Raw genomic sequence first — 19,687 nt, 5'->3', positions numbered from 1 at the left:
GCAAAAAAAAAGACATATAAAAGACCCAACTTCTAAAATGTATTGTATGTGCTTATTAATTAAATTGGCTTTGCCTAGAATACAAATGATCGTAACGTGACAAACCAATTCGATAAACCTGACCTTTAGCTTATATTTACTTTCATTTGTTCCCTTTTAGAATTCATTTATTTAAATCACATGTTGATTTAGGTATTTTTTGTTACATTATGGTCTTTACTGCTACAATATTACTCAGTAATAGAAAGGTTAAATTATCTTTTTAATAAACTGGTCCTTATACACCTGTGAGGTAGTGCCTGCAAAATAGTACCTGGAGTATCCTGAAGGGACACTATAGCCATCAAAACCATTTTAGCTTAATTAAGCAGTTTTTGTGAATAGATCATGCCCCTGTAGTCTCACTGCTCAATTTTCTGCCATTTAGAAGTTAATTTATTTCTCTTTATACAATCCTAGCCGCAACTCCCCTGGCTGTGACACAGCTTGCATGGGAAAAACTGGATTCGGATTTTAATCGGATGTTAACCTGCTTTAGAAGTTTTTATGTCATGCTCTGTAAATTGAACTTTAAACACGCACAGGAGGTTCCTGCAAGGTCTACAAGGTTATTAACAGAGCAGGAGATACATTCTAAATTAAACAATGTGCAACAGAGGATGTTTAAACAGGAGATCTCTATTTTTAGAAGTGTTTAGGAAGACTGCAAGTCACATGGTGTGCCTAGAGCTGTATAAACAAAGTGATTTAACTCCTAAATGGCAGAGAGTTAAGCAGTGAGACAGCATAGGCATGATCATACACCAAAACTGATTCATTAAGGCTAAAGTTGTTTTGGTGCCAAGAGAGTCCCTTTGATGTCAAAATAGCTCAACTGTCAAAATTCTCTAAATAGGCTTTTGTGTTCAGGTTGACTACTCTGTTCTTAACTTTGATATTCCCTTTAGTAAATAACCCTGTAAGCATCATGGACACTAAAGGCTGTCTTATTGGTTATAGTGCCAGGTGTCCTCCGGCTTCATCCATGGTTAAGAGTCAGCTTCTGAACAGTTTGACACTTCCCTGAGTCACCAGTCCAGCCTCACTTCACAATCGTTAAACCAGGCAATTTAACTGACCCATTAGCGACCTCAATTTTGTTTGTGTTTGGAAAGAGTTAACAGACTGAGAGTGTTAGCTGATGCTCTCAACCAATGAATTACGTCCCAAAAGAGATAAAACTGATATATCTATTGTGGAAGGGAATAGTCTGCTTTAGTTATACATGTGTAGATAGGTCAGACCTGGGACAGGCACGTGGTAAAACTGTTCTTAAACAGTTTCCATTTTAACTGTGTGACAGAGCAGGGGGCTCCTGGCATAGCGCTAAGGAATCTGATGGCGCTATATAAATAAAATAATAATAGTAACCACTACAATGGGCTGTATTGGTTATAGTGCTTAGACTTCCCTTTATCCGAATAAGCAATTATGAGGTTTATGTCAATAAAAAGAAAGAACAACACCCACTACACCACCAATGGACTTCGAGCTCCACCATATTTAAGGGAAGGAGAGGTAGGGGGTTATTAGGCTTATTTGTGCATTTGTCACTTTGCTGGCAGTGTATGTGATTTTATATTTTATTGTTATTTTTGGTCCCTGAGGAAGTTCCCTATGGGGAACGAAACGCGTAGGACCGTTATCTATTATTTATCTTTTATTTAGTGTATATATATAATAATTTTAAAAGCCAATAAATCTTTTCTAAACCCGACCATTGGGAGTGTGTGGACTTCCTTATAACCAGATTTGGCGTGGTAATCAGCAAAGAAAATCGCCCCTATCTAAGGGGAGGCACCTTGAGGGCCTGATTTAATTCGTCATCTTGTGAGTGTAACCTTGAAATGTGAAGCGAGTGTTTAAAGTTGTAACTGTATTACACTATGTTGCATTTTATGTTTCCATTTTAGTGGTACAAGCTGGATCCCTGATCGTTTTTTATTTTATAAGATTTTGTACATAGTTACCGCATTGGGAGGTAACTTAAGGGAAGCAAGTACCCAAAAGCTAAGTTAATATTTTATTTTTTCCACGGGTGTTGAGGTGGAAGTTGTATTATGTCAATAAAAAGAAACATGTTGTAAACATAAAGCCCATCTCTACAAATGTAAGTTCCATGGCCATTTCTGCTGATGAACGAAAAGTGTGTTCACCTCACACATTGTGTACTTTAAATAAATTATTTAAAAGTAAAACTTTAAAATCTTTATAGTAGGAAAAATAAATATCCCATGAAGGATTTCATGTTGTCAGGGGGGGAGATTCTGACAAAACCTTGACTGTTAAGCTAAAAAAAGTTCGGAGCCATGTTTTTTTTTTTTTAAAGGGGCACTATAGTCACCAGAACCACTACAGCTTAATGTAGTGGTTCTGGTGCCTATAAGCCTGTCCCTGTAGCCTTTTTAATGTAAACGCTGCAGTTTCAGAGAAAAGGCAGTGTTTACATTGCTGCCTACTAAGACCTCTAGTGGCTGTCACTCAGACGGCCACTAGAGAGTACTGTGTCAGTGCTCTGCATGGACGCGCCGAATGTTATCCATACAGAACATGCGCTATATCCTCCCAATGCTTTCCTATGGGAATGCATGTCTTAGCGGAGATCAAAAAGATTGATAAACTCAGCAATGGAGGCGGGACAAGCCACGGCAAAACCTGGACATCGTGGGAAAAAAAGGGTGAGTAAAAACGCCAATCATGATCGCAGGTACCTAAACAGACATACACGCACACACTGACAGAGGCATAGGAACACACACGCACACACTGACAGAGGCATAGGAACACACACGCACACACTGACAGAGGCATAGGAACACACACGCACACACTGACAGAGGCATAGGAACACACACGCACACACTGACAGGGGCATGGAGGCGCACACACTGACAGGGGCATGGAGGCGCACACACTGACAGGGGCATGGAGGCGCACACACTGACAGGGGCATGGAGGCGCACACACTGACAGGGGCATGGAGGCGCACACACTGACAGGGGCATGGAGGCGCACACACTGACAGGGGCATGGAGGCGCACACACTGACAGGGGCATGGAGGCGCACACACTGACAGGGGCATGGAGGCGCACACACTGACAGGGGCATGGAGGCGCACACACTGACAGGGGCATGGAGGCGCACACACACACACTGACAGGGGCATAGGCGTACACGCACACACACTGACAGGGGCATAGGCGTACACGCACACACACTGACAGGGGCATAGGCGTACACGCACACACACTGACAGGGGCATAGGCGCACACACACTGACATACACACATACCCTTTCTCAAATACAAATTTAAATTTTTTTTTAATCCACCCAGCCTCCCTACCTTTTGGGAGTGCTGAGTGGACGTTCCCTGGGGTCTAGTGGGGCTGCTCTCTCTTCCTGTGTGAGAGAGAGCAATAATCTACCATGCAGCTCCACTCTTGCTCCCTGTGATGCCAGGGCCGGAATGACGTCATATTCCGGCTCCCGGCATCATTGAACAGTGCGAGGGAGCAGAGAGGAGCCGCTGGAAGATCACTGCTCAGGACGGCCAGCTGCAACGCTCACTTAGCCGGCCGCCTCCATGCTCCCGCGGGTAGATGGCCAGCTCCATTATTTGCTTATTTAGATAAAAAGTTGACAAATCCCAGGCTCCCTGGCGCCTGGGATTTGTCGAGCCCTGCTCGACAAGTGTTCCTCCTTACACCCACGGTCACACTATTTTTCCACCCCTCATGAGCACTTTATCACCGACAGGTTGTACACCTGAAACCTATCAACTCCTAATAACCCCCAACCCCTGCAACCAAGCTGTCCTCAGAGCTGACAAATCGCCCACAGGGGTCCTCCGCCTCTGTAACCCTCATTGAGGTACCAACTTCCTACCACCTTATGAAGTACCCAGAGGCATATGTAGACAGGGGAGCTGCAGGCACCACCAGTACTGCCACGGGCTCCCCTGGGAATGCCATATCCCCCCTCCATGGCCAAGTACAAAGCAGGGAGGGGGGACTGAAAACTTTTTTTATAAAATAAAAATGCGCCCCCCCTCCCCCCATTTTACATACACACACACACTACACCGCATCGACTATACAAACACACACCGCATCCACTACACACACACACTACACAAACACACACCGCATCCACTATACACACACACTGCATCCACTACACACACACACATTCTTGAAAACAAAAAATTCTGACTGGCATGTATATTTTGTGCATTGACATAAAAAAAAAGGATTTGCAAAAAAATAAACATGTTCAGTTAACAGTAGATTTGGGTAGAAATCGTTTACTTTGTCAAAATGGTAAATGTACAGAATATCTGTATCAGAAAGTTATCGGCTATCGGCCTGAAAGTTCACAGATTATCAGTATCAGCTCTAAAATATATATATATATATATATATATATATATATATATATATATATATATATATCGGCCAACCTCTAATACGTAGCCCCATGCCACCCTATAAACCCATTATTATTCCACAACTTTCTAGGGCACGTGAAGCACACTAATCGCAGTACTAAACCTAGTTCAATTAACTGCATGGAGCTCCAATGTCCCACTATTTAAGGCTTCTTATCGTTATGAATGATGCTGCACGGTTACCACTGGGTATTACCACTTAGTTGGCCTGCAGTATTGTCCATCTTTACTGACCTGTGCAAATGGGGTCAAAGTATTGACAACGATGTTCTCTCTTGTCCCACATTTTAAACCTGTGTTTCTAATTTTAGTTTCTTTCTCATTTTTCAAATCTATTTAGCCTGCTAATCTATGCAGTATATTCTTTATTTTCAAAAAATGAACAAAATTTGTGCTCAAACTCTTAGCCATGTATATGTACATGTTCTTGCTACAATCCACATGCTACGTTGTTTCACCATTTACAACAGTTATATGCCATTAATAAAAAATAAATAAAAAAATGTTTTTAAAAAAGTAATTGTGAGCTGCCCAAACATTCAAGGCCAGAAAAAAACCAAAAAACATGCATTTACAGTATGAAAATCAAAATACTTCTGGTAAGCCATGATTTTGCTTTTCAATAGGGGCACCTGTAAATGTTCCACTACTGAAGTCACTGAAGTCAGTAGATCCCAGAGTATTTCTCCTGCCTTTTGTACTGTTTTAGCAATGTTCCAGTCCTATGTTACTACTGTGGAAAATAAAAACATAAAAAGGGTCAGTTATAGGACAAAAGCACTTCAGGTCTGTTAAAACTAAGGATGTCTCAAAAGGATATGCTGACTTGCTGAGATTTTAAATTTTTTGGAATCAACTAAAGCATTGTTTTTAAGTGGATATTTCAATTGCCATTCAGTCATTCTGTGATATATGTGAGCCTTTTTTCACCAAACACGGAATTGTTGAGAAGTGAAAAATTCATAGCAAAATCTAGGTCAAAATAGACCACTTGGAAGAATTCTCCAACAGGTTAAATTATGGCCTAGATTGTGCTGTTTGGCATTTAATTTAAAGTATTGGTTCTCGGTCTACTGACTAGACTTCATACATACACAATTCAATCCCTTTACAGAACTGAACAATAGCCTTTTCCCTGCAAGGAGGTGAACAAGATGTCAAGAATGGACATCGAAAATGGCTGATATCAAATACATTTTAAAAACTGCACTGGCAACAGTAGCAACAAACAACGTGGCTTTAGTTTTGTACCTAAATTTGCTTATAACTAATTACACACAGCCATTACCAGTGCTCTCGTAGTTATTTTGCGCAGTGTAAAGTAGTAACAAATCCCATTCCATTTAGTCGGCCTATCTTTCAAAAGGTGTATGAACAGACATGTCCATCGCCCAGTCTTTAAACACACCAATCATAATCGTTCAATATGTACCCGTACCTTAAATCTCACCTCTAGCTCCTATCTACGGTTTCCTATTTTGTCAGATGCCCTTTACATACTGCATATACTACTAACGGCTATATTGTCAGCCCCACCACCGTAGTCCCTCCTTACTGGTCATCCAACACCATCTATTTTGCTCACTACGCATGTCTTGATCTTGTTAGAAATCGGTAGCTTCCATTATAATTTCCACGTTTGTCAGAATTTGTGTTTCAATGCATTTGTAATGTGTACAAGGCGATTTACTGTATTATTCAATCAAGATATTTCCCTGCGGCAAAGCTTTACAAAAAGCTTCAAACAAATACTATGTTTCCTAGAAAACTGCAGAAAGTCATCAAAATACCAATTAATTCAAAGCTGGACTTATTAAATGAGCCCTGCTGCCACTGTTTATTATGTTCTTTTCTTTCGTGTAAAGTGATCTCTTCTGCTAGTCGACTTTTTTTTATAAGAATGGTAGATATACTTCAAGTACATTTTTTGTAAGACGCTCTGATGTTTGAAGCATGCAATATAATCCGTTATTGAACAAAACTTGGACTCCCACCTGATCCTGAGCAGCAGCTTTTAGGTCTCCTTTCAAGTTTTCGGTCTCTCATTTTAGCAGTTTCTTAGAATCTTTTTTATTTTTAAGCAAAAACATTGTGAAAATCTGGTTAAATTAGATATTTCTTCCAATAATTTTCCATTGCTGATGCCAAACTGCAATTTCTAAAGGTCTCTTAAAGGCACCCTAGCTGTTTTAGGTGATGTCTCACTCCATGTAGACGCAGTGTTCCCCAACCGAGTCCAAGAGACCACCAACAATCCATGATTTATGTATTCCCCTGTTTTATTCCAATGGAGACACTGACAAAACCCAGACTGTTGGTGGTCGATGAGGACTGAGTTGCGGAACACTGATGTAGAGGACTGGCTCAAGGCTAGATAAATCGAAGAGGTCAGGTTGCCATAGGGAGACAGAAAATGGACCCATAACACAGAATCTCTTCCCCTTTTCCAGCCAATATGCTTTAGAAGAATGGGATTTCAGTAGGGCTTTTTTAGACAAGACAGCTTCATGGATTTCACTTTCATTCCCATGCAGCATCAATACTCATCATTGGGAAGAATACACACACTCTAAATGGATGCTGCATGAGAGCAAAGGAAGCTCCAAAGAAGTCTTTGCAACCAGAGCATAGACAGACAGCCTATGCTATATCAGAGATCGGGAACGATCCTCCATTATCCTGTCCTCACCCCCAACAGCTGCAAGTGTGCAGTGTCTGTATGTACACCCATATGCCTGCAGGAACAGTATGTGTGAGAGAAATATAGTATAGTTCATTTGGTGCGGTGGAGATGGGTTAAGGTACAAATGAAAGTGCGCTTAACCCCTTAAGGACACATGACATGTGTGACATGACATGATTCCCTTTTATTCCAGAAGTTTGGTCCTTAAGGGGTTAAAAGGACACTAAAGTCACCAAAACAATTTAGCTTAGTGAAGTAGTTTTTGTGTAAAGATCATGCCTTGAGCTGAAGGAAGCTGCTGGTTGTCCCCCCCCCTCCCCTCTCCCCTCTTCCTATGCCAGGTAACAAACAGGGAGGGGGGACTAAAACAAAATTTAAAATAAATAAATAAAAAACACACACTGCATCCACTACACCTACACACATTCTTGAAAACAAAAAATTCTGATTGGCATGTATATTTTGTGCATTTACTTTAATAAAAAATAAATAAATAATAAACGTGTTCAATTAACAGTAGATTTGTGTAGAATTTTTTTTTTTTTTTTTTTTTAAATGGTAAATGTACAGAATATCGTTATCGGGTATCGGCCTGAAAGTTCACAGATTATCGTTATCGGCTCTAAAAAATTAATATTGGTCGATCCCTATTCATAGTTCACTCAACCTGCAGTAAACTGGATGGTGCAAAGTATTGCAAGCTCCTCTAAACCAAGAAGAGAGGCTCCATCAATCAGGAATGTCACATTCTAGTTCAAATCGCTCAACAATAGGATGTATGGACTCATGTGGGCAGGCCAGGAGGGCTAGATATAGTGTGTGGACCCGCCTGTAAAGGGAGCATGTCAGCCCTCTTCAGTCCTGAATGGCTAGGGTCAGAGGCTCCTGACAGAGTCCGGCATGCAATGCAAACCAACAATGCCTATGAATATTTGCAAACACCTCATCAGTTGTGCCCAGGCAATATAGCTTTTTGAACTTGCCTCAGTCACACACACAATCCTTCATTATTGTACAATATAGTCTTGTGTACATTTGTAATGAATACTGGATATGTAACAACACCTTTTCAGTATATCTCCCGGTTTACCCTTGCTATAGGGAGTGGGGTGGTGGTGAAAAGAGAAGTAATTTTTAAGGCACCCTTGGTATAAAGTACCTATCATCTGCTGAAATCTATCCTCTTTATCTGTGCAATATTAAGGTCTAAAAGTTTTCTAGAGTGCTATTTTTGAGATGCCAAATTGAGCACACATATTGCATGACCTAATATGGCCTTTCTGGTTGGGGAGGAGGCTACTCCCCAGTAACAAGTTTGTCCCTGAGCATAGTGGAACAGATTTAGCCCCTGACCAGTGAGAATCATCTCCCCCCCAAGTTCAAGGCTTCTCTTTATCATGCATGAGCCTGTATTTTGGTCTACAATACCACTACCTACCAATATATTGTAGAAGGTTGATACTGAAATATCATGCCCAATGTATCGCTTTGATCTAGATACTAAAGGGATTTTTCAAGAAACTAGACATTTTCCCTGCTGCCCCTACATGCCAGCTTCAACATCTAGGGTGCACAAAGGCAAACCCAGTGACATTTGGTACAGCTTATCAGCTGAAGCACACCACAGTCATCTTCCTTCCAAATCGAAGGAGACATATTCTCCTCATACGTGACCAGGGAAGGAGACTACTATTGGGCAGGATAAACAAACAGCTACTATACTTCAAACAAGGCTTTTTGGCATTTGGGAAATCAGCACTACTATGCTTGCAGGATAACTAGCCACATTTAGTTATGCAATATCTACCATAGGACAATAGTTACACTTTGGGGACCCACAATGCAGCCAAACCAATAGCAGTAGGACAGATGCCTTGGAGATTGCAAAGATCAGCCTAATGCATGAATCAGTGTACTATCAGACAGGGGATAGGCTAAACTGAAAAGTAAGCTCCTCAACTGAATACTTTCACGATTCACTCAATGCCTGTGTTTAAGTGGATACTGCTATTTTGATGTCACTAACAAGTCTTTCATGTTTGCTTTTCGAATATGCTGAATGTTGACTAGTAGATATGCTTCTAAAGTAATTTAACTCTACAGGAAGTGTTGCATATATCGTTCATATATTGATAAATTGTTTAGATGACTTTAATGCTAATTTGATTTCTCACAGTACGCCGTCCTCTTACTAGTATATTTGTTTACATGGAGATTTATCTCTAAAGTAAATGTTGCACATATAGTTGACATGAGACTCTTGGGCACATTTGTTTTTATTATTTTATGTCATTTTTGGAATTTTCTACGTTTCGGTGCCTCCTCACCAACAGGATGGAGTTTGTGCACCGACATTACGGATAGATTAGCATGCGAGGATATGTCACTGGAATGCAGGCACCACTGAGGTTTGTCACCTCTAGATCTGATTGTAAAGGATCTGGACACCTGCTAACATTATGATGTAGCCTTTGATTTTGCCCAGGGGACCACTTTATGAGATGTGGGTGCTCCTTTCCGGTAGCTGGAGAATCTCCCATTTCTAATACAGTGGGGCTTGCTAACCTTATTGTTGAGCTCTGAGGGAGAATCGTCAAATGCTTGCTATTTTATTAAGTCCCTTCTTTATGTTGTTTTTTGCATACTGCATCTCTGTATTGTAACATTTTATTCCCCTCCTCACTCCAACGGCTGTGTTGATAGCTTACACCATCCTCTTTTCTGTACCTCTATTTGCACAACTTGTTTTTTTGAAATCAAAACTTTATCTAAGATGACACTACCAGACACGAAAAAAAAAAAAATTAAAAAAACATGTGGATGCTACCATCTTACTGAAGATTTACAGCTGCCAACAACTGAGACAATGAGCACACAGGGCTAGCCAAATACACATTACTGATGTACAAGCCAATAAAAGAAAAACATATTCAAAGGCTTTAAAAATCTGTTTTATATATGATATAAGGAAAGGAGAGAGCAAAAGGTGAGAGGAGGAATAAGGAAAACAAATAGGGTTGGGTGGGAGAGCACATCAAGTCAATGATAGACACCCTTAAAAGATAAACATAACAGATTTATCATCTCTCACTTACCCTGTAGAGATTTTCCCAGGCCCTGTCCGAGTTTCCATCCATGCTTCTGTAGTAGGCGGTGTCCGATGTTATCCTGATAGGAAAGGGGAGGAAAGGAAGGGGGGAAAAAAAAACACGAAAATATTCCGGTAATAAAATTTGCCCCCTCCCTCCTGCCATTTGTTCCTCACCAGTGTCTGAATTTGTGAGAGAGGACAATCATGCAAAATAATAATAATAATTACAAGGACTGGCTAAATAATAAGAAGCTAGTGTATGGTGACAAACTGTGCTCCCTCAAATACATATTAAAAACAATGGAGATGGAATTAGATCTCAAATTGTATTCTGATTGAGTGCAAGTATGTTGCAGCAACAAAATAATAAAAACGTGGAGTGTGGTGGAGACATACGTGGTTAGGAGTTCAACATTAAACTGGAAAACACAGAAAGTAGGACTGAGAGCAAACAACTACGTATCCGTCACCTAGACCACAAACAAGGTGCCATCCCAGTGAGAACCAAAGAATGCTGGTGTCTGTGAATCCCTGGGGTGAAGAGCAGCAATTTTGAAATACAACTTCGGTATAACTCATGCTGAGGATTTGTGATTATATGAGAATACAATGACCAAAAACAACCTATAAATAAATTACATGTAACTCATTTTTGCAGAAGGAACAAACAAGTTGCCTTTCCAGTCATTGCAAATAAGAACACATATTTTTGGTACCCGAATGCAAATTAAAGGAGTTTTTTGGGAAGGTCATGTTTACAACATTTTGCATCAACAAATGCCATTTTCTTTAGTTCTGTGTGGGATGGCACACTACAGCTCCCAAAGAAACTGCAAATGACACAATTGTGGGGAACCAGAAGCCAAAACAGAAGCAAGACCCTGAAAAGTACTGATTGGCTTCTAACTAGCTTTCTTAATTTCGGCATTTTTTGTTGTTGTTGTTCTCTCATACGCAACTAAAGCATGCAGCAAAATGTTATTTTTAGGAAGAAACCATCAATGTTAGTGTTAATTGGTAAGAGTAATCATGAAGTGGGATAAAAAAAAAATCTGAGAGGTACGCCTGTGCGTTCAGGGTTATGAATTGGAGGTGATGAATGATTGCATAGCCTCTAATGCAAAGGGTGAGACGGACTAGGACAGGGTTAACAGCCAAAGATATTTAAGTGCATGAGACAAAGCAAAAATAGAAAGAGGCAAGAGGGTATAGGCCCCAGCAGAGTGTCTCATCTCTTCTACAATGGATTTCAGTTTAACTGCTACACCTCCATAACAGAAGTCAAGACGACCTTGGACTAACCTTTAAAAGGGAATAAAGGAGTAGGATTTGGAGAATCTAGTTAACTTGGTTTGTAAAACAAGGCAAGCTTACTCTGTTCTCCTCTCCCATATGGGGCAGTATTGGAACAGAGCAATAATAAAAGGATAAAGCAACTTGATACTATATTTGGGATTCATTTCTAGAACAAGGCTTTTGTCTAAACAATGAGGATAAATAGAAGATTGTATAGACAGAACCATAAAGTGTTTGTTGCAATTCACCGCAGAGACCCGGTTTCCTCACTTGCAGCAAACACGTCGCCTAGTTCACCATTTATAGTTCAAGGCCCCTGCGCAATGATTGCAGATAACAAGAGAAACGTTTTTTTTTATGTAGGGGAGGCACTAGAAGTCACCAAGAATGGGAAGAGAACAATAGTGTGAGATGGAGGGAGGGAGAGAAACAGGGAGGGGGGGTGTACGGGTGACTCATACTGCAGGGTGGAATGGAGCAGGACATAGAAGGGAGTCTTGTTCTGCATTCCTATGCACAGAAGCGCATTGCAGACTAACAGCAAAGGGGAGGTGTAAAATCAGTTCCCACTAATGACAGACAGAGTTTTAGCTTGGCTGTTTAAACCTGCTAAGACAAATCCTTAACATTTCCTATTTACCCTAGGCAACCACATGAAAATTGAAGGGAAGATAAAATAAATCTTTGTCCCCTAAAAGAACTGATTTCATACAATATCTCTCTCTGAACGAGAGAAAGGGAGATGTAGAGGTTACAAACAAATTATAGTAATGGCTGCCAGAAACACCCGGTTAAAGTGTCAATAGGCCAAGAAATATCTAAAATTATATACTCGTGGGGCTATGGAAAACCTGAAGGGGGTCACTTACAAACCAGCAGGACATTTAAAGCGTTAAAGGAAGCTCACTTGGGAAAACCGTTTCACTGCTTTATCATTACTTTAGCCAGTTAAACAACTTCTTACACAATGTTACGTGGGGAGGATCCACGGCTAACCCAAACAAATGTCAAGTCAGACAAGGACAACTGCTGTTCTTTACCAATTCTTTCTTGCAGAGAATAACTTAGTAACGCTTGTTACACTAAAGAGTTGTTCCCTTGATTGCATAAGTTATGGAGCATAGAGCTCCCCTCCATCCCCCGTCACTGTATTCCAGTACACAATGGCGTATAACTGCATCAAAAAGGCACTGCGCTTAAAGATTGCATTCTCGTAACTATAGCATTACATTAGGAAGTATTACTGGTCAGGGTTTACATGAAACGATAACCCTCATATACCATGATGAGAAACGGTTTTTGGAAGGGTACGATTGCCATTACACACATACCCCTAAACAGTGCTTTTAAGTTGACTTTTGTCTTTTTTTTTTTTTTTAAATCTTTTTTGTGTGCATTCTAATACACTATTTAAAGCATTAATATTCGGTGGTCTGTTATTTAAACATTAAATTATTATTCTAATTTACTGTGCGGACATTTGAAAACGACCCCAACATTTTTTTTTACATACTGCTTAGTTTTTATAACCAACTGATCAGTCGGAGAAAATGTAATAGTGTTTACACTACTGTAAGCAATAAACGACTAGTACAGAAGCACTTGAACCCTAATGGATTATGAAAAGCAAGTGTTGATCTTAGAAAATGACCTTGACAAGGTGAACTTGAAATTGAGGAGGAGGAACAGGCCAACTAATCAGAAGAGGGGAGGCACTCTGCTGCGGTGAGGGCGGAGGGGAAAGGTCACTACGCGTGATCTACCAGAGAGGTTAAATTAAAAACAAAAACAATAAAAATAAACAGACAGACAAAATGGGGGAAGCATTGCTAGTTTCCAAAAGATAATACAAGTGGAGTGGAAATACGAACCTGGCTTTAAAAACAGGGCTGTCAAAAGGAACAATTAAATGTAACACAGTAAGAAACACAGGTTTTGTCTTTCGAAATGTATTTTTGTTGCATAGTCACCAAGCCACTGCTTGCAAGTTAAGGCTTTACAGAGAGGTGAAAGCGGGGTGGTGAAATGGGAAGGCTCAGACAGGAAAAAAATAAATAAAATGAAAATATATACACACAAGAGGTGTTGACAAGGAACTGGGGGTGACAGGAAAATGTTTTACAGGGAGAGAGGTATGGAAGAAGTTAAAAGATAAAGATAGAGGGGAATCTATGAGGTGGGGAGGAGGGAGTGATGAATGCACTGGGCAGACTTCTGCTTCACTTACATAGCCAGTCAAGAGCAATGCTTGCTGGGAAAATATGCCATCCAGCCATCAACCATCCCTCTCTAACATGTCAAAAAGACCTTTCATCCTCTGCATACACACACACAGTTTGTTTAATATAAGGAAGCATAGAATATAGTGATGAGATTATCAATCCACTCGTCACCTCTGAGATATGAAGTATAGATTTCAGTGAACGTAAGAATATGTGGTGGTTCAGTGAGAGCCAAGCAGAGGGGTTATGGGAAAAGTATGAAAAAGAAAAGGAGTACGGATAATTAAAGTAAAGGCTTTGCGGCACTGAAAGATAATGGTTAGAGTTCAATGTTTATAGCAATGTGTGATATGCGCATGCGTCCTTTGAGAGTAATGACAGCAAGTGATGATGTACACAGTTGGAGTAATTTGCTAAGGCTCGAATCTGCCCTGTAGGAATAGAATAGAATCTGGAGGCCACATTGGATAAAAGTTACTTGGGGGCCACACTGGGTGAAAGGAAGTGTGGGAAACTAGTTTTACGCTACAGGTTTATTCTATAAACAATGCACTGTAAAACGTTAGCAACAATGACGATTTTAATTTTTTCCCCCAAAACACATCCAAAACAAAGCTTGGATATTTTAGAATAAACCACGATGTTATGCCATTTTATGCTGGCTGCTGCTTCAGTTAGGGTCTGGCTGTAAATAAAGCCCAAATGTGTGTAATGTATGTGTCGAAGGTCTGTAAATTAGCAGTGTGATTTCCAACAGATCAGAAGTAGGATGGCGTACAAGGGCTCAATTCACCAATCCACGACTTTGGACCTACTTGCCAAGTTCTAAATGACTGCACTGGGGACGTGCGTGTTCATCTGCACTGCTAAGTTAATATAGGTATGTAACTTCCCAAACTTAAAGGAATCTATAGGTACCCAGACAACTTAATTGAGATGAAGTGATCTGGGTGCCACGTCCCTGTAGTTTTAACCCTGCAAATTAAATGCTCGAACACCAATGTTAACAGTGCAGGATTTAAATACCTATAGTAGTTGTCACACTGACAGCCACTAAAAGCGTTTTCATTCAAATAGCTCAGTGAAACTTGGCTATTTCAATCAGATGGTGCTGTGTGGCGTTTTGCAGCTCATTTGCACTAGCCTTCCAATGCTTTCCAAAGGAAAGGAATAGGGTTTGCTGAGGGTTCAGTAGAGAGCATTGCTGCTTGGAACAAACGATAAGCAAATTAACTTTTCTGATGTTACTCGTACCTTCATTGCAGTAAATGATATAACAGGACAGCAGTTTGTAAAAAGCTTACTTACCACCGCTGCACAGAGAAATGGTGTATGCACACTCCGAATTCTCTCTCACAGTGCTGTTTGGATGGATGCTCCAGGCTTTGATTAGTCAATATACATACTTTGCCCGACCTTGGCAGGCAGAGTATGTAACGGAATATTAAAAAACTTTAATGGAACATTCCAGGCACATAACTTCAATTAAATTAAGTAATGGTGCCAGGAGGCCCACGGCACACTCTTACTATATGGGTTTAAACGGTTATCGAACGGTTTAACCCCAAAGTTGCCTCCAGCACCGATCTCCACTCCCCTACAGATGGCATCCGCCTTCTGAAATTTCAGTTTCAAGAGCGCGGAGTACTGCCAGGCAGTGGAGCCGCTGACAGAGCGGTCAGCTAACGCTCTCAGCCAGTAATTCCCCATTCACAAAACTCGCTTGGAAAGAAACATACCTTTGTTGCAAACATTTGTACATACAGCAAGAAAAAGTAATTTCACAGAAGAAGGGGCAAGCTATGCCTTGGATATTATGAAACCATTCCAAAATGTGTTGACAGAAAACCAGGCGATGAGCTGTAATTATTATGATGCATTTAATGCCGCTTTAATTTTGAGTGTTTACATCAATGTATCATTGTGTATGATGATGTAAATGAACATGGGTAAAAGAGGGCCTATGTTTAAGATGCTGTGAAGGTCATAAATGGGTAAAAGTGTTCTCTAGTAGTTGAACAGAAAGCACAGAAAATTAGGTGCCAGCAGTGGACATGCAATGGAATTACTAGACAGAAATGCAGTGCAGGACACAAGTTTAGAGGCAGCTATGTACATGTAATTTGGAGTGAATGCAAGATAGAATAATCAGACCAAAATGTAATAATTTCAGACAAAATACAGCTTTGCCACTGACCAAAGACCCTTAACTTTGCTTTCTATATGTTCTTTTCTGCACACAACAAGCTCTTGATTGGGCAATAAGTTCAGCTGAGTTTGCTCCATAAAAAAAAAAAAAAAACTGAATGCTCACTGTGGGATCCTCATGCACAATTGCAGGGACAGAAAGACCCAGACCAGCCCCTCGAGAATCAAATCCTGCAGCTCACTACAAAAGTAAACACCACCAAGGCCGGACAGAGAGGAAGTAACAGATAATGGCAATAATGACTGGCGCCCCAACCTGGCACCACTAACCCCAGTCACTGCTAGCTGGCCACTACAGAAGAGTGTCTAGCAGTGGAATGGGGTTATATTACTGACCATGCAGGCACCAGATAGTCTTAGAGTCTACAGATTCTGCCAGCAAAAAAATGCTGACCTTCACCCACTCTGCCGAGTAGGCAATATAAAAGTCTCTGCAATGTCACACTACAAAAGATTATCTGAAGACCCTGGTGTAGGGAGTGCATTTACCAGATTGTGTCTTGCTATCTGTCAAATCTACTACGGCAATCAGTTATAAGAGTATTTCACGAACATAGCCATGTTAGATATTAAGAAGTAGCATGATGTTTGGGACTTGCTAAATGTTTTGAGTCACTCCACCACAGCAATGCCTTATATCATTTAGGGGGTAATAAAGGTAATATGAGAGTTGAGGAATTTATATAAAAATTAAATCAGCCAACTCTGTTAAAGCATTCAAAACCTGGAGATAATGGCAGAACCTGTAGACTCCTAGAACAGTACAGCCATTGCCCAGAACCACATTCTTCCCCGCAGGTATTGCTGCAGAGGCCAGCTAACACCCCTGCAGGTGGGCCCTCACCTAGAGATCGTAGTCTACCTGCTGAAGAGACCCATAGCAGCAGCATCCAGCATGTGCCAGAGTATAGAAGTCCCAGCTTGCTCAAAGAGACAAAATACACAGACTAAGTGATGGAATAGCAGTGATCAACATATTCATAGCTTTGCACACTGCAGTATGGGAAGAAACTACAGTTGTACCTGGATGGCTTTATAGATGAAGGTCTGTCATACATGCTATGCCAGAATGGGTTGTAATATTACTATAGTGCACATGAATAATGAAAGAGGCTGTCCCCCTCTCCCCCCCCCAAAAAAAGAAAAATTAAAAAAAATAGAAGCTGTCAAGAACACAGATCCCAAAAGCTTAACACACTATATCTCAACAGCTTATGGACATCAGGTAACTCAGTTCAATCTGATACACAAGTGTCTACCTACAGCAAACCAGTATACAACGAGTTTAATAAGTCTAAGCAGTCTTGTCTCCTTTACTACAAGGCTCTAACTGCAGAGGCACCATAAGCAATGTTGATAAATAAAAAAAAAAAGTTGCTTTCAATATAGATGTACATTGTATTAAAAACTACCTTTATCAGACCTCGGTATTTGTAAAGGGCCTTTTCTTCTGCCCTTTTTTTATGCATTTACTGACCCTTGGGGGAACTATGTTGCCATGAAGCAACTGGTTAGCAGTGGTGTTTTCCTCTGCAGCATTACCTTGTGCAAACTTCGCTAGCAACATGCCAGCACATAGCATAAAGGGAGGCTAAATATATACACACAGATATATACGTGGTGTTCACTTGACCAGAACAAAGGAATGGAACAGGGAAAGAGGAAGAAAGAAGTACTAGGTTATTACCACCATCCCTACTGGAGAGAGCAGCAAAAAAAGAATAACTTTGTTACGCCCTCCAGTAGTCATAGGGTTCAATGAACAGAAAGAGTAAAAATAAAATAAAAAGTATATATATGTATATATATATATATATATTAAAAAAAAAAAAAGCAGAGCGTGCAATACAAACCAGGTCATGAGCAGCTTAGCTAATATTGGGATCAACTGCTGTGGAAGAGAAAGGCCAGATAGGGCCAAAGTTGTGTAAAGTTCTGTATACCATCTACACACGGACACACACACACACACACACACAAACACAACACCGACCTATTCTTTGGCAGAGTGCATCATATTGGTCTTTAGTGGTTAATACAGAGCCTTAGGACACCTCCAGGCAATGCTCAAATCGGATATCTACGATTACGGAAATTCTAATGCTACTAAACGGAGTGTAAATGTAGAATCCATGAAATGCATGGGAATTCATATTTCTGAAGGGCAAAGCGATGTGGGACATCAACCTTAAGATGATTCCGTAAAAACAATGATAGCATAAGCAAAACCTGGATCAATGGTCATTCATTATAGACTTTTTATTTGGAATTTATTTTTGAGGAGCAACAACAATTCAAGGGTGCAAGGTTACCAGGTGTATTTGTGTATCTTCTGTAAAAGATACCATAGCCTATAAATGTTTGAGGAGAGAACTTTGGAAAGCCTGAAAAGTCCTATGTAGCATGTAGAAAATTTAAGCTGTAGGCCCCAGCTAAAGATCAACGTGCACTTCGCTGGTTTTACCAACTAAAAATAAAATAAAGTGAAACTCACAAAGCTTGACTAAATAAAGCCATCTATTCACTAAACTGTTTTAATAACAGGTCTTATAATATACTATCCCCTGCATTAAGTCAGGTGTTAAGCTAATCCTTGGCTGACGAGAGGCCTCAGAAGTACAGCAGAGATTTTTCAAGAATTCTGTACCCCTGACCAGCATTGTTTGCTCTGGGGTAATCTTACACGCCTCAAAATCCTAATCTTCTGGGGCCAAATAAAGGAGGGAATATGGGAATATGAAAGCCACCCCAGAATGCATCCTCTTACCGATTCAATTGGCTTGTCCAGGGAAGCTTGTTCAATCTCCAGATGTCCATCTTCATATTGGTCAAAATGGTTGCCCTGAGAAGGGAGAGACAAAGTGTGAGAAAAGCACTTCGAATTGGGAGGTGGAAATATAAAGTCCCTCTCAACATCGTGGGGAGGCACCAGTGAGCGCTACATCTTTCCACTATCCTATTTAGGATCACATTTGGATTCCTTATAGTTGCATTTTAACAAACAGTATTACAATATTACTGTATCTTATTTTATAGGAAAAGATGCAACCCCAATTTCTTGGTATATAATCCCTGCGTCAGCCTACCGGAACACAAATTCTGGGTGGCTAACATGAATTCTGTGAAGTCAGCACCCCCCACTCCCCATGTTCTCCCCTCAGCCTGCTTTTCTTGACATCTGTCGACCTCCAGTGAGTGAGGTCAGCCAAGTAGGTTCCACCTAAAGGGAAAACATGCCCTCAGAGCTGGTACAGGGGTAGGGTTTAACTTTTTTTTTTTCTCTTTTAATTACAGGGGCGGGCAGGATTGTGCAGCACAGAGATGGTTTTTGGAACAAACAAAAAGTGTACCTTTGCAATATTACACTTGCATAATACAAAACCAGAGTAAACTCACATTCCTCTCACACGGAGATCCTTGCAATTGACAATCTAAGTAACAATTCCATGCCTCTCCTAAAGAAGCATTGGAGAGACACTCCACATGTGCACTAATCACTGCGCTCAGCCAATCCAATGCTTTTCACACAGAAGACTTGAATATAATGCTGTTTGTAAGAAGCAATGCCTTCCCTCTTTGAATGAGCATTCCAAGAAAACAAGACAAACTCTCCTAGCTGTCTGACAGATACATACTTTTAGAAAATAAAAACAGCCGTTTTATTGTATAGATCATTCCCCTGCAATTTCACTGCTCAAT

At 40.5% G+C, this 19,687-nt stretch overlaps 1 protein-coding gene and 1 long non-coding RNA gene across 5 annotated transcripts in view; one reads left to right on the top strand and one right to left on the bottom strand.

Moving 5' to 3' along the window:
* The window catches only part of GPATCH8 (G-patch domain containing 8), a 61,307-nt gene that overhangs the window by 18,128 nt on the left and 23,492 nt on the right, over window positions 1-19,687 (bottom strand). The window contains exons 1-3 of one of the 4 annotated variants that reach the window (XM_063459312.1): window positions 18,756-18,771; window positions 17,842-17,879; window positions 10,267-13,447 (exon numbers count right to left, since the gene is read on the bottom strand). Coding sequence is in view for 1 of the 4 variants with exons in the window: in XM_063459310.1 (XP_063315380.1) it covers window positions 10,267-10,339; window positions 18,756-18,830 (148 nt within the window). In the remaining 3 variants the exon portion in view is untranslated. Of the gene's footprint in view, window positions 1-10,266; window positions 13,448-17,841; window positions 17,880-18,755; window positions 18,831-19,687 lie in introns of those variants that run through there. The other 3 variants (XM_063459310.1, XM_063459311.1, XM_063459313.1) reach the window with 3 other exon arrangements.
* The window catches only part of LOC134614992 (uncharacterized), a 420,807-nt gene continuing 408,425 nt past the window's right edge, over window positions 7,306-19,687 (top strand). Inside the window, exon 1 of the long non-coding RNA XR_010091281.1 lies at window positions 7,306-7,382. This is a non-coding gene — a long non-coding RNA (uncharacterized LOC134614992). The remainder of the gene's footprint in view (window positions 7,383-19,687) is intronic.

This window comes from Pelobates fuscus, chromosome 6, assembly GCF_036172605.1.
Source record: "Pelobates fuscus isolate aPelFus1 chromosome 6, aPelFus1.pri, whole genome shotgun sequence".
NCBI lineage: Eukaryota > Metazoa > Chordata > Amphibia > Anura > Pelobatidae > Pelobates > Pelobates fuscus.
The sequence above is the reverse complement of the archived record's forward strand: the minus strand, read 5'-3'. Positions and strand labels throughout refer to the sequence as shown.